General features: G+C 31.1%; 2 protein-coding genes across 2 annotated transcripts; both read right to left on the reverse strand.

Annotated features, from left to right (window-relative positions):
- Positions 1-1335: 1335 nt before the first annotated feature.
- On the reverse strand, positions 1336-6782 carry LOC110996932 (deoxyribonuclease-2-alpha). The gene is made up of 8 exons (XM_022264836.2): positions 6459-6782; positions 5900-6074; positions 5660-5765; positions 5172-5387; positions 4815-5040; positions 3815-3997; positions 3281-3443; positions 1336-2231 (listed from the first exon to the last, which is right to left on the reverse strand). The coding sequence occupies exons 1-8, from the start codon at positions 6575-6577 to the stop codon at positions 2127-2129; spliced, it is 1293 nt and encodes a 430-aa protein (XP_022120528.2). The 5' UTR covers positions 6578-6782; the 3' UTR covers positions 1336-2126.
- Positions 6783-7144: 362 nt separating this feature from the next.
- LOC110996931 (probable methylmalonate-semialdehyde dehydrogenase [acylating], mitochondrial) lies at positions 7145-14231 on the reverse strand. Its single transcript, XM_022264835.2, has 10 exons — positions 13820-14231; positions 12959-13095; positions 11740-11850; positions 11296-11402; positions 10807-10920; positions 10334-10500; positions 9583-9703; positions 9349-9498; positions 8316-8456; positions 7145-7771 (listed from the first exon to the last, which is right to left on the reverse strand). Exons 1-10 carry the CDS (start codon positions 13853-13855, stop codon positions 7287-7289), a joined length of 1569 nt encoding a protein of 522 aa, XP_022120527.2. The 5' UTR covers positions 13856-14231; the 3' UTR covers positions 7145-7286.
- Positions 14232-14776: the final 545 nt, after the last annotated feature.

The raw sequence follows: 14776 nt of genomic DNA on the forward strand, positions 1-14776 counted from the left end.
AATTCCACTTAATAATTTACATTTCTCTTATAGACTTAAGCGTTACATATACGTATGTTATAGATATCTTATTTTATATTGACACCATATAGCTATTCATATCAACCACGGAAAAGTTCTGGGGTTTCAGTTTGGAAAATTACCTCAGAAATTTTAAATTTTTCTTTTAAGTTTCAATAAAATCCTTTTCCCATCAACGTATTTTACGAGACGTTACATCCTTGCGAATTTGGTGCACGAAATAGTAGCTGATAAGGTGGTGATAAGTAAATAGCTTTTTTTGGGAAAGCTATCTCTGAAACGGTTAGAGATATCGCTTCGGGAGTGAAAGATAAGAATATCGCTTCGTGCTATGACTCAGCACGACCTGTTTAGTGGTGAGAGTCCAAACTTTTTTTAGGCGGGCGCTGTCACGGCAGTAAGTCAGGCAGTCCCTGGGAATCCATCTACTGCCGGATTAACTTTGCGCGTTTTACAGGGTATGACGTCGTGGCAGTGATTATAGCCGTAGATTGTATGTGTCGCTAAAGGTCTAAGATCTGTATGTTAAAATACTAGTACTACTTGTAATTAATGGCTTTGATTAGGAACGAACGAAACTTTGCATATTCGGTAATATATACACAATCCCGTGGAAGTATCAGCGTGGTACTTTGCCAATTTATTTCCTGTTAACAGCTAAAGTTTGAGAATAACTGAATTTTTGTATGACACTTGGAAACGGAGTCAGATCGAAACTTTTGTATATTTATCTTACCCCGTAATATTTTTTTTATGGATAGATGAGATATTTCCTAAATTACTAAAAATAGGCGTATTTCGATGTAATTTTGTAACTAAGAATAAAAAACTATAATTAAATATTCTTATGAAACAGTGGCACCTATCTTGTGATTAAAGTTATAGTACACGGGGTAAGATTAAATCACTTGAAGATTTTACGAAAAAATCAAGACGCAGAAATTATCCAAATTTAGGTAGGTACGTACTCCACGGTGGGCGGCTAACTTCAACTATGGTTTGGAACGTTAGAAATGGCGGAATAAAAATGCCAAAAGTCAAACAAATATGTTAAAATTGGTGTAATAGACGATTTGTTGTCAACCCTTTTTCTACCTTGCCCCTTTTTACCTTTATTTAAATATCAAAATTTCAAGTACTTGCATTATCATAATGAGATGTTTTCTCATAGCGTTTCTTGTAAAAGTAATATTGAAAAGAAAATGGATTTAGAAATGTATCCGTTACATTGCGCAACTGTGACTAAATATGCAGAATATGCATATTTTTATGCTATTTCTACACTCAAGAACGCACACAAGTAATAAAACATAGTAATAAAAACCTTTTATTATACACAAAAAATGAAAAATTTACATTACAAAAGAAAATATTTACAGTAATAGAAAAAAGCGTCCGTGCCTTTGTCAGTAATGCGGAAAACTCCTGAGTTCGACTCTCAACGAAACCGTAACTTAATATTAATGTTTTGACTTCATCCAACAAATTCTGACAGATTCTATTCCCCCAATTGTTAGACTCTAATAAGTCGCTATAATAAAATAAGTCGCGGTAAGTACGCCTGCACTTCCGAATGGATTTACACAAATAATAACTATTTATAATCTATTTAATACAATTTTTCATTTATTAAAAGAAATCTTAACAACACCATATTTACAACTTTGCTTAAACTATTTATCACAGAAAACATATCCTTTGATTAGAGAAATCTCGCCTCTATTATTGCATGAAAAAAATATTCCTACCAATTACAGTCTTTTAATAATAGTACTCTTATATCTCTCTCTGTCATATTGAGTTTACGTTGTAATGAAAAGAGACAAAAGTCAAAATTCAATGAACCTTACTTTAATCTGAATCTCTTCTTAATCTGAAAATCTTGTGTCTCACTCGAAGCTAAGATTATAGGTATTTTAGTCCTAAGTATGTAGTAACATAGATTACTAACAAAACAAATACCTAAGAATCTTTAAAAGAAGGATTTTAATAACACTAGAATTCTTCCTTCTCTAAACAAATCTCATAATAATAAAGTATATCGACGTACTAAACTATTGTTTAATATCGCCGTGATTTTAATTTCTCTAACCAAAGGTTTAAATCTAATTATTACAAGATTGGACAGATTCGATTAAATGCGCGAAATTACCCCAAAGTATGGGACCAGATGTACAAACTGTTCCACCACCGCGGGACTCTTGGGGCAACTGAAAACATCTAATATTTAGTACAAAGAGATACATTAATGTCAGGATATATGTATATCAAATAAATATTTAACCGACTTCAAAAACCGAAGGAGGTTATCTAATCTAGGTAGGTCAGAATTTTGTATGTTTCATCATCTTTTATTAGTAGGTAAAAAATGTCGCTTTTTTGTGTAACAGGGTGCAAATGGACAGGAAGCTCATCTGTTGTTAAGTGATACCGACGCTCATACACACTCAAATTTCAAGAAGGCAAGTGTGTTGCCGGCCTTTTAAGAATTGGTAAGCTCTTTGCGGCAGTTGCCTTAAAAATGCTCAGTTGTGGAATGCCGGACATCGATACGGGTGGAATTTCGTATTCGGCCTAGACGTCCGATAAATAAGGTCCAAGACATCAGATTCCACACATTTTCCTTCACCAAAGTATAAATTGCTCATAATATATTTATTTATTTTATTTATTTATTTATTTATTTATTCACACTTCGTTGCTAGAAAGAAACACAAATAACACAATATATATAAATTACAAGGGATGCAACGGGCGGCCTTATCGCTAACAAGCGATCTCTTCCAGGCAACCCTAGTAAGAAAAGAAAAAAAAAAAAAAATGATGAGTGCAAGAAGTGCATAACCAGAAGTTATATAAAAAACAAAATAAATTTATATTAATCTATAGAACCTTAATCTATTAATAACTAACAGCTGAAATATTTTAGTTAAATATTTCATAGAAATAGGGAGCATAGTTATTAATAGAAACCAGTAAAATTTAGTTGTGAATAATAATTAAAAATAGAAATAATAATTTTTATAATGTATTCTTAAATTGTATTAAAATGTGTCTCCAAACAATAATTAAAAATGGTATAGTGTATTCTTGTAAAATTGTATAATTCTGAAAATAAAAATAAACAAATAGTTTTATTTCTTCCAAAAATCAAACTTTATCAGATATTCCACGGCCCGGAGAAGACCTCGTCCGGGGGGTAGGCCAAGTAGGGAATTAAAAAAAAAAAAAAAAAATAAGTAACAGCTTATATACTTACAGCTCTATTAATATCTCCGACACACACCCAGTAGTCGGCCACTTTGGTATCCTGACTATTGTGCATCTTGTGAGCGACGGCTACGGCCCATTTCGAGTGGTCATTGTGAGAAGTAAACGACATCTTGGCTATTGGAAATTTTAGGCGTTCGATGTTTCGGACCCTGTACATATTAAAAAAAGTTAATGAAAATGGAGAAATAAATGAAAAATTCTCAATCACAAAAAATCAAATGACGTGCGGTGAATTAAAAAAAATACTAATTCCTATACAAGTCAAGTTCTATTATATCAGTAGTTTTTTTATATATAAAATGAGCCTGCGGGTCGCCCAAAAAGGTAGTCATCGCAGCAGACTTTTTGAATTTTTAAGTGGGTGCGTTGCCGGCCTTTAAGGGAGGATTACGCTCGAATTTTGAATTGTTGGATTTGGACCCCCGCCGGTAGTCGATTCCTCAGTTCGCAAGTTGTTATGTATAGGTTATAAAATTGAACTATGCTTGTCCAGTCTAAGAATGTGTAAAATAAAACTTACTGGAAATTCCTATTACATTCCGAATCCAGAGTTCCCGGTCCATTCATCCAAGACTCAACTAAAAGATCAGACTGCAATACTTCAGCCACTAAACCGCTGTACAAGTCGTCGTTGAACATCGCACTTTTCGCAAATGACAGGAATTTGCGACCAACTAAAGTTTCGAAGCTTTCTATGTGGTACCTGGAATTATTCACACGAAAATTAATTATTTATAATCAATCTTATTATTACTCCATGCGCTCATAAAATAAAATATCTTTATTTCTTTTTTTTATTTACTAAGATTTATATTTCTGGCTCTTCTCGAAACTACGATATATAGGAACAATGATTTTTGAAAAAGGTGACCATAGAATCGAAATCTGCTGTAGAATTGAACAAGCGAGAAATACTTTGCCAAAACTAAAAAAAAAATACTTTGTAACAAGCGTCTAAACTCTAAATTTACAGTTTAAAACGCGCATTGCACGTTTTTACGTCTTCTCTATGCTACTTTACGGCGTAGAATCTTGGACGGTGACAGAAACTATGTCTAACAAAGTGAAAATTAATTTGTTGGTGTAAAAAAGATGCTAATATTGAAACGAAGTTCTAATTCTTTCTAGCTAGACGGACAAAATTAAGATGAAAAGTTGTAACTACGAAGCTAGCGACATCTCTATGATGGAACTGAACTTTTTCGTAAAAAAGGTACATAGGTGTCAATAGATGTATGTATCTTCAGATTTGTTGCCAAAATGAAACTATAAATTAATACTCTAATTCTAATTACTAAAATGGAGCCTACTGATTAAGTTTATATAACATTATATTTGGTAACATAATCTTTTTTATTAAAACTTTAAAAAAATTATAACAATTCCTTCCCTAATTAATCTAAATAAACTTTGTTCCATCTAGGTATCCCTTGACACCTCTCAATTTTTTTTCTTTTTATTCATCCATAACAAAACAATACAATTAATTTTAATATTATTACCAATAAAATCCAACTTACCAGGGCGATGCATCCACAGTCTTATTTCGAATTACATCTACTAAATTGGGTAATTCATTTTCAAATTCCTGCGGCAAACGATGATATACTATTGATGGCTCATTGTATTTCAGCTGCATACCAATTTGGTTAAGTGTGGCCGTTTGGACAGACACACAAAGGAAGGATTGCCCAAACTTCATGCCGCTTGTTGGATAACTATATGAACTTGTGTTTAGTCCATTACCTAAAAAAAGCATTGTTTGTTTAATTTACCGACTTCATCCCTAGGAAAAGGTTAACAATTTGATATGTAATTTTTTTATTTAGGTCTGTTGTAGCAAACAGAGACTTTTTATGTATTAACTAAGTACTTACTGTCAGGTACAGGTGGAAACCGTGGTACAGAATGAACAAGCCATGAGGAAGTGAATTTGTCACCGAGAATTACTCCTTTAGTGTGGCCATTCTCTACTCTAGTTTTCATGAATTTTGAATGCATTTTACACATCTCAGCTAAATCATAATCATCATAGTATTTGTCACCAAGTTTGAACTTTTTATATTTTTTCATAGTAGATTGTTTCGGTTGGCCTGAAAAGTTACAAAAGTTAAAAAGGGCTGAATAATTCTGAAACTGAAGACATTTGTATTTATATTGGTATAAAAACTAAATGGGCCTATCGAGAATATAAGCTATACTTATTATGATAATAGGAAAAGAAATGCCCCCCTAAGATGTGGAAGGGGGCAGATATGTTTCTAGTAATTCTGATTGCATTTACTATAAAAGCAAGTAGGTGTTCTACGCCTACTATCCCAAGATAATAGATTCACAGATCTTTCTTTAAGATCTGGTGACTTACCTTTTTTACTCTTAGAATACATTTCTGCCACAGATTGTAATAAATCAGGCTTATTTTCCGTTGATGGAGGTTGATCATTGTAAATTACTGAAATTGTGTTTTTATCCTGAAATTACAATTATTTTATATATAGAAAAGTAAAAACTTGTAGAAGTATAGGTTGTGTTGTTTAATCAATTAAAAATTTATACAATAAATGTTTTGAAAATAAAAAATTAACACTAGAATTTGAATCTCTACCTGATATAAAGGTGCTAATGTTCTGCCAACCATAGAACGAGGGTCACCAATTGATAAATCAGACATTATCCAACCCCCTCTAAGCTTAGATGGTGTCAGATGCATGTACGCTACACCTCGTCTAACTAAAGGATTCAAATGATTTCTTTCCCTGGGTAACTTGTAAACATAGAACCTGTAGTATTACATGTGTTAATTATTTATATTGTTATACATTCATATAATTTACAATTAAAATTATTGAAACTAAATATTATTTGTAAAAAATACATATAGTTAGTACCAGAAATAAAGCTTAACTAACATTATTTATATGAAATACTTGAATGTCACATAGATTCTTAATCAAGCATAGTCACTTTAAAAGTTTATACCTACTGTATATGGTTAAACCCCTTACTCATAGGTAAATGAAATTGCAAAAAATAAATCTCAAAGCAACAGTAACTTAATATACTCATACTAAACAATAATGCGATTTCAAAACAAAGAACCTATGTTAGAAACAAGGGAGATATTAATTAAATTTCTTCGAGCCGGTTTTTTAATGTACACTTACCAATCTACTGGCTCTCCTCGTTCATTTCTGCACTGCGGAGTCAATCCTAAACTATGTGTAAGGAATAATATTAACAATGTAACACTGGTATTCATTATGAAACGTGTTTGGCCCATCATTTCTACTGATCAAGTAACAAAGGAAACTCGAATTGCGAGAATAACATGATGTCATGTTACGAACATAACGATTAAACAATGTGTGTTTACAAACACAAATTGATATTGCTTTAGCTGCGTATCAAAAACAATGAAATAGTCTAATATATTAATTCATTTGCATTTTATTTACAAAAACTTAATATTTTTGAATACTTATTTACAATGCATAACAATAATAAGCAAGTGAATTTTATTTGAAAACCTGTTCTAAACGAGCTTTACTGTCAATGTCATATCTAGTTCTGAACTGATAAATGGATAACCGTCAATTACATGCGCTTGAGTCGATTATATTACCAATTTATGCAAATATTTTCTATTTAGTATTTTTTAAATTGATTACATCTACGAATTAAGCCAATGCCTCTGTCTAAATAGAAAGCTTAGAATTTATATTGAAATACCACGTGTTTAGTTGTAGGAGTCAACATAAATATCAATGTAAATTTTATATATGTACCTTACAATACATTCTTGACATACATTACCGACATATTACTGTTAAGTTATAAATGAAAGTCAATCGTTTTTATAGATATAATTTACTTAACATGATACATGATAAACCTTTAACAAAATATAATGGAAGACTATGTAACTGTAACAATATGACGATACAAAAAATAAATGCTCTTTACGTTTTCTCCTAAAATAACTAAATTGAGTATTACTGCTGTGTCGGCATAGAAACAGCCGCTTTCGTATGAGAAACGTCGCTTTGCCTCCAATATGACACCACCGTCTTCAACTCTGTATAGAAGTCAATACCTTGTTTACCACAGAAGTGATTTGTACCCAAAAAGCTTCCCCTGGTTCCACTAAATGAAAACATAGACAATGGAACTGGAATCGGCACATTTATTCCAACCTGACCGACGTCGATTTCTGCCGCAAATTTTCTGGATGTTGCCCCATTCGTTGTAAACACAGCAGTGCCGTTTCCGTATGGATTCGAGTTAATGAGATTAATTGCTTCGTCTAATGTATTCACGAAAAGGCAGACTAGAACTGGGCCAAATATTTCCTCTTTGTAACATTCCATGTTTGGTTTGACGTCGGTCAAAATTGTAGGACCGACAAAGTTACCCTTTTCGAAACCAGGAACCTTGACTCCACGGCCATCGAGAACTAATTTGGCACCTTCCTTTACACCTGGGAGAAGAAATTCAATCATATTTACTTTGTTTTAGCTTTAAAACTTTTTGACGTATACATAATTGAATTTTAGTCTTTATCGGATATTAAACATTGCAAATACTAATTATTATTCAACAAGCCAAGTAAGGTTAACCAAATTTCTGATTTAAATACTTGCCTATGTTAATTTATTAGTCAATTGAAATTCTATTAAAAACAAGTGTCGGCAATATTAATATAATTAATAAAAAAAGAAACCGACTTGGTCATGGTAAATCGGCCCTTATAATTATGTATGTATATTCTATCAAAAACAAAACATGGTTTTTGTTATAAGATCTTACATAAACAACAAATCATTCCGTATTGATTATAGCAGTCTACAGCATCATGCGTTGCGAATTAAATTATCACAGCAATATTTGGTAGTAATATCTCTCATTAATACATCTGCTTGATTACTACGCAATATGATAATTTAAAAAAAAAATCAAAGAGTTACTAAGCTATTATAAATGGTCCTTAAAATTTTAAGATTTAAATAAAAATATAAACTAACCTGATTCGACAAGTTTGTGTATCCGTTCCTTAGCTTTAACAGAGATGACGGGACCGACGTCAGTTCCGGGTACATGTCCCGCATTCACTTTGAGAGCCTTTCCTCTCTCAACTAAATCAGGGATCCATTCCTTAGCTTCGCCTATAAGGAAAATAATTCCATAAAATATTGTTGCTTTATTGGCATCATCAACATACATATTATGTACAAAATGAATCTCTTCGAGAGAAATCAAGAATAACATATGAAAAATAAATCAGTTAAACAAACATCTGAGTAACAACTCAGTTATGTTTATTGATAGAGAATATAAAAAACCAAAGAATAAGATTTTTTATTACCATTTTTAACACTACTGACAATAAAAGGATTATAAACATAAAAATAAAGACAACACCAAATTGTGTCGATTAGATAACGTAAGCTATTCTTAGTTAATACAAATATTAGCTAAGAATAGTAAAACATCTCTTTAAATTAAGTTAGAAAAAACTTGATGAAAGGGGCCAAGGGACACCCGGATGGAACGAAGTTCCTTTTACTTATTTAGTGAAGGAATTGTAATAATACTATTTTTATTATAAAAATAATACAATTTTTTTTTATTATTAACAAATATAATGCTATTTAAGCTTAATCAGTAGGTAGTAGGCATTAGTAATAATTGGCTTGTGGTAATTGAAGTAGGAAACATATGTTTGGGATTCTATTTTATTTATGTCTTGAAAAAACTGCATCGATGGTAGTATTATATTTTATTGTTTTCATTTCTTATCCCTAGGAAAAGAAAAAAAAAGACAACATCACGAGGTGTTCCCAGGCGGTCACCCATCCAAGTACTGACCTCGCCCGACGTTGCTTAACTTCGGTGATCGGTCGAGAACCGGTGAATTACAACAACTATAGCAGTGTCGTGACAACTTTTTGTAAGAATTTTTTCCGTCTAGCCTCTTTTCACAACGCGCGGTAAGGAACTTTGTACCAATAACAAAAGATTTTTGTTTATTTAATAGTTAGGTTAAAAAGTGCTTACCAACAAACACGACAGTACTTAGGGCCATGCACCTTTGTCCCGCGGCACCGAACGCGGCACCCGCTAGCTGGTTCAATGTGTGCTCTTTATTTGCGTCCGGCATTATTACACCATGGTTTTTGGCCCCCATGTTACTTTGTACGCGTTTGCCTAAAATCAGTGGGTAGATATTGGTTATTGCGATTTGAACTACCCTCATTTAATTTCCCGACCCGAACCAGGTTTTTTAATTACCATTGGCAGATGCTCTGCTGTAAATATGTTTGCCAGCCGCGTCTCCGCCAACAAACGACACAGCCTTAATGTCAGGTTTGTCGCAAATGAAATTCACTGTGTCGTGTGTACCGTGGACAACCTATAAAACATATTGAATATACATACTTTTTCTTTTGTGCAGTGTTGGTTAAAAGCATACAAAATGACACGGATTCGAAATTCACCGCTTACGTGGTTTGTCTCAGTAGAACGGATGAATAAGAACCGGTTAACAAGAAGGATATACAAGGCAAGCCTGGATGGTCAATTCGGGATAGGTAGACATTGTCATACATACTTGGACGTAATCCAAGAGGTACTTATGGTTTAAGTTAAAAGCATGAATGGTGAATTTTATGAAAGTGGATGAAGCGAGGTCAGGACTGTGGCAAATGGCTTGATAATATGAAATTAAATTCAATTTCCTTACAAGACATTTAATGTACTTTATATGTATTAACGTGTTTGCTTTAAAGATTTTTTTTAACTAATCATCAAGTCCCCAAACCCAAAAAACTTCATCATAATCATTATTCATGATGATCAGCTGTTGCAAAAAAATTGTTTATGAATTGATTTTTTTTCACCTATTTCCATACTACAAAATCAACTAAAACCTCTTTGTTCCACAACTGAGCGTTTGTTATCTGTCTACTGAAGTATTTCCTAACAAATTAATCTATAATACTAACTATAGATAATTTCTCCCAATTTTATATGGTTAACTTACGTTAACAAGGCCAGGTGGAGCTCCTGCTTCCTGAAGCAGATCCATCATCATTAGGGTCGCTCCAGGATCTTGTTCAGATGGCTTCAGAATACAGGTGTTACCAGTAACCAGTGCAGGTGGGAACATCCACAACGGAATCATCACGGGGAAGTTAAATGCGGCAACGCCTAATAAATTTTCGAAATTATAGGAAGACTGGTTCTGATGCCATAGATTATAAAACAAAGGCAATTATATCATTAAACTTAAAAAACAAATATATATTTATTTTTTAAGTTTATATAGATTAAGTATATACTATATAGATTATTTGTATTGTAATAAAACAGTCTGAACTGACAAGTTTATGAAACCTCAAGTCATAGGTCTCTGTTTAGCTGACATTTTATTCTAATAACCCCTTACTTTGAAGGTGTATATTGATTGTTACTCCAATATTTAAACCTGAAAAGTATTGCATAAAGTTTACTTACCACCAACCACTCCAATAGGTACTTTATAGCTATGAGTGTCCATGTCCCTAGAAATGTTCTGGATAGAATCACCAAGTTGGAGAGATGTGATACTGCAGCAATGTTCCACTGATTCTGTAAGAAAAACATATTTAACTGTTAATATAAGTTAAAAAAATATATTTCCAGTAACCACAACACACCCAACAGAAAACTGTTCTACAAGAAAGTCAGTTCTAGTGTTTTACTCATTTTTCAAAATTATTGTTTCACATAAAACATAAATTCATCTCATTTTTTTATTTATGAAATCACATAAATACTAAATCTACAGAACACGTTACAAACTCTTTATCTAAAATATAACACAATTCAGGTAAACATAAATGTTACAAGAATACAATTAAAATTGTATATACATAACTTGTATATAACAAAAGAAAATAAAAATACCAGAAATGTTTAAAAGTTACTTTCTAAATTATCTTTATTGAAATGTGAAAAACTTACGGATTCCTCTTAGAACATCGCCTTCAGCATCAGCAATAGTCTTTCCCTGCTCCTCTGTTATTTTGGCGGCCAACTTACTTTGATTTTCACGGAGTAAACGCGCGAATCTATTGGAATTAAAAAAGTAAGTTATGAGGTCCGGGTATAATTTACTCTACCATTTTTTTAGTGTGAGAAATTGTGAAACTGTGAATGAAAATCATCAACAAAAAGCTAAAGCAAATCTCAGGTAACATTTAAAAATCATAGTAATATAATACATACATTTATATTGTTACACACAGTTAAAACAAGGCTGTTAATCAATTTTATCATAGATTATATATTATTGTGTAATTTAAAAGTTCTTCCCTGAGTTGTTGCCAATAATTATAAAGTTCCCAAATATAATCATTTGATGAAAACACCACACCATATTTACACTACATTTTTATGCATACTTACTTGAACATAAGTTGCTGACGCGTCATAATAGTGCTTTGACTCCATGATTTGTAAGCGTTTTTAGCTGATTCAAGAGCCAAATTTAATTCATCTTGTGTTGCTTCAGGGACTCTGAATAATAAACAAAAACTTATTAATAACAATTCATATACTTTTAGTCTATTACATCTTTGCGATTTATGCAAAAAAAGTTATCATAATTCTAAGCTCAGATTGTAGCTACAGAAATACTATGTTTTTTATATTTAAGAGTAAAAATCGAAACAAATGAATTGAATAAATAAATTTTATTTTGCTTCTTAATATTATGTAATCTTCTGAAAATAACTGTAAACATAAATTTAGTATAGCAACCCATTATCTGATATGGCATATTTCATAAAATTTGTTTACATTCAGACTGATAAAGAATTGTATAACACAATTTATCTTTAAAGATTAATTAAAGATTCATCTTTAAAAAAAATTGACAATTTAATAATGGGAAATAATATAAATATATATACATATATTTTTTTTATATTACTAATTATGTATATAGAATTTTTTTTTAATAAGCACTCCACTCTCACATTGATTTCATTATTTTTTGACGGACAAATTAAAATAAATTATTCAGCACTTTTATATTTTATATATGCTCTGAATTTTAATGAGGTTAAAGTTTGATTGATTGTAACAAATAATAATGTAAAAAAATGATGTGTTTCAGAATAATGGTGTCTATTTATTCTTTACACATAACTTCTACAGTTATAGAGGTAAATAAGTAAAATTCTCATTATACATAGATATAATAATAATCTATTATAAGGCCTTATATGTCCTGAGCTTGTTTACTATTTCTGTGTTTAATTTTACAAAATAATAGATGACAAATCTTCTGTGCCTGGCACATGTTATCTATATTCTGGATCGAAGTCATCCAGGTTTCCTGATGTTTAGCTTCAATTTACATTAATTGGTAATTGTACACTCAAAATGAAAAATCTATCAGTCAATGTTGACAGTAACAGCTATGTCTTTAACCACAGCTTAAAACAATATAAAATAAATCTTGTGTGTAAATTATAAAGAATAGACCCCAGGTTTGAACCTTCTTCAACCTGAATCAAGATCTGCTCTCACTAAATACACATAAATAGATTGCAAATCACTGATCTAAGCCATAGATATGGCAATATTTTATAACTATGATTATATTTAGGATAATAAATACCTCCCAATGACTTCATTTGTAGCTGGGTTAGTAAGATCAATCCATTGGCTTGTCTTTGAGTCTACATACTGACCATCAATATATAGTTTTGTAGTTGGAGCTGAACTACTATAGTTACGTCGTAGCAGGATATGAGACTGAAAAGCGTAATGGAATCGGTAATTTTAAACATTCCTTAAGTCAAGGCAGTTTTTCAGCTTTATTCATTATAATTATTAATATTCAGTCTTGGTAAACAAAATTAACTCTTTTTCAAGTTTTTTATTATTCAAATACTAAATTGTACTCAAAAATCATTTGTTTGTGTATTAACCAGTTCTTTTTTATTTCTGAGATCTTCTAGTAACTCAAGACTAATCTTATATAACTAACTAATAATAAATAATTTCTTTTTGAAATCACAGATTGCATTAATAAATACTGTTTTTTATAAATGCATAAATTATATTCAAATTGAAAGTCATTCAGAATGTATTTCATTTTCTTTGATAGAATATGTATTTTTTTTATTGTTGTATTTGTCAGGTGTGTACACTGTACAATGTACATTTAATTATGTTAGAAATAAATGCATAAAGTCATGTTGCTTCGTAAGAAATATAAACTACTTACAACAACTACGCAACAAAACACAATGTATTTGGTAACATGATTTATTGAGTTTGTATTATAAATTCAAATTGAACCTAGTGATGTATTAGAATATATGTTTTTTACATTCCTTATAGCGTAAGAACGCAATAGAGTACGAAAATAGTCTTTCGACATTTACTTGTTTTGAAGATTAAATTCAAAAACACATCGTTTTACTACTTCATAGGTCTCATTAGACATTTCAAAAATATAAATTAAGCTACTTACTTCTGATTTTAATAACTTCAACATTGCTGAAGCCATGATTTAGAGTTTAGACTTAAACTTAATGCAAGAAAACTTGTTCCGAAGGCGGCAGTTAGGTTGAAAGGGGGCCTGGTTAACTGATTAAAATTACAAAGTGATATCGTGACCTTGCGGCTTGAATTGATAAAATTAAATTATACGGTCTGTCGTCATAGTAGGGATGACTTGTTTTGTACTGATTTAAAAATCTACGTTTTTTAAAGTTATTTTTACCGGTCACTGCATACTAAGCAAGTTAAATGTTAATATGCTTTGTCCCCGGTCCCGTTAGCGAATATGAAACCAACTATTTGAATTACATTTGATTATGTGTAATTTTGGTATAGCTGAAAATACTTTTCGCGTTTGTAATTTGTATTTATAAGTGAAATTACTAAATCTGTATTTCAATCTAGAATTTCAAACTTGGAAGTAGAATTCTGTGCATTGTATTTAAATGAATGCTTGAGATTTTCATTTTATAGAATATGTGTCAACTGTCAAGTATAATTTGCCAGCCGTCACTATATAAAATATAACCCGAATGACAATTGAACGTCAAATCTGACTGTTATCATCAAGGGTATAATAATAAATTATACAATTGTATGTGTTGTATTATGATAAACGAACCGAGTTTGTTAAATCTACAGTTCTGCAAATAATCGTAGTCTTTTTGTACTTTACGAAAATCTTAATTGATAACTTACATAATATAGAGAATAAGCTATTTATTTTTCACGATTAATACTGTGCAATTGTTCTTCATTTTTAACATGATTTGCATAAAATTACTATTTCAAGTTATACAAATGGATAATATAATTGTGTCATCTTTGATCATGTTCTTACTTTATTGATTAGAATGTCAATAGGTTTAAATTACAATATCAACTTGACTATATCAAAAGGGCATAAAATAACTCAAAAAACATTACA

The sequence above is a fragment of the Pieris rapae genome, chromosome 6 (genome assembly GCF_905147795.1).
Source record: "Pieris rapae chromosome 6, ilPieRapa1.1, whole genome shotgun sequence".
NCBI classification, from domain to species: domain Eukaryota; kingdom Metazoa; phylum Arthropoda; class Insecta; order Lepidoptera; family Pieridae; genus Pieris; species Pieris rapae.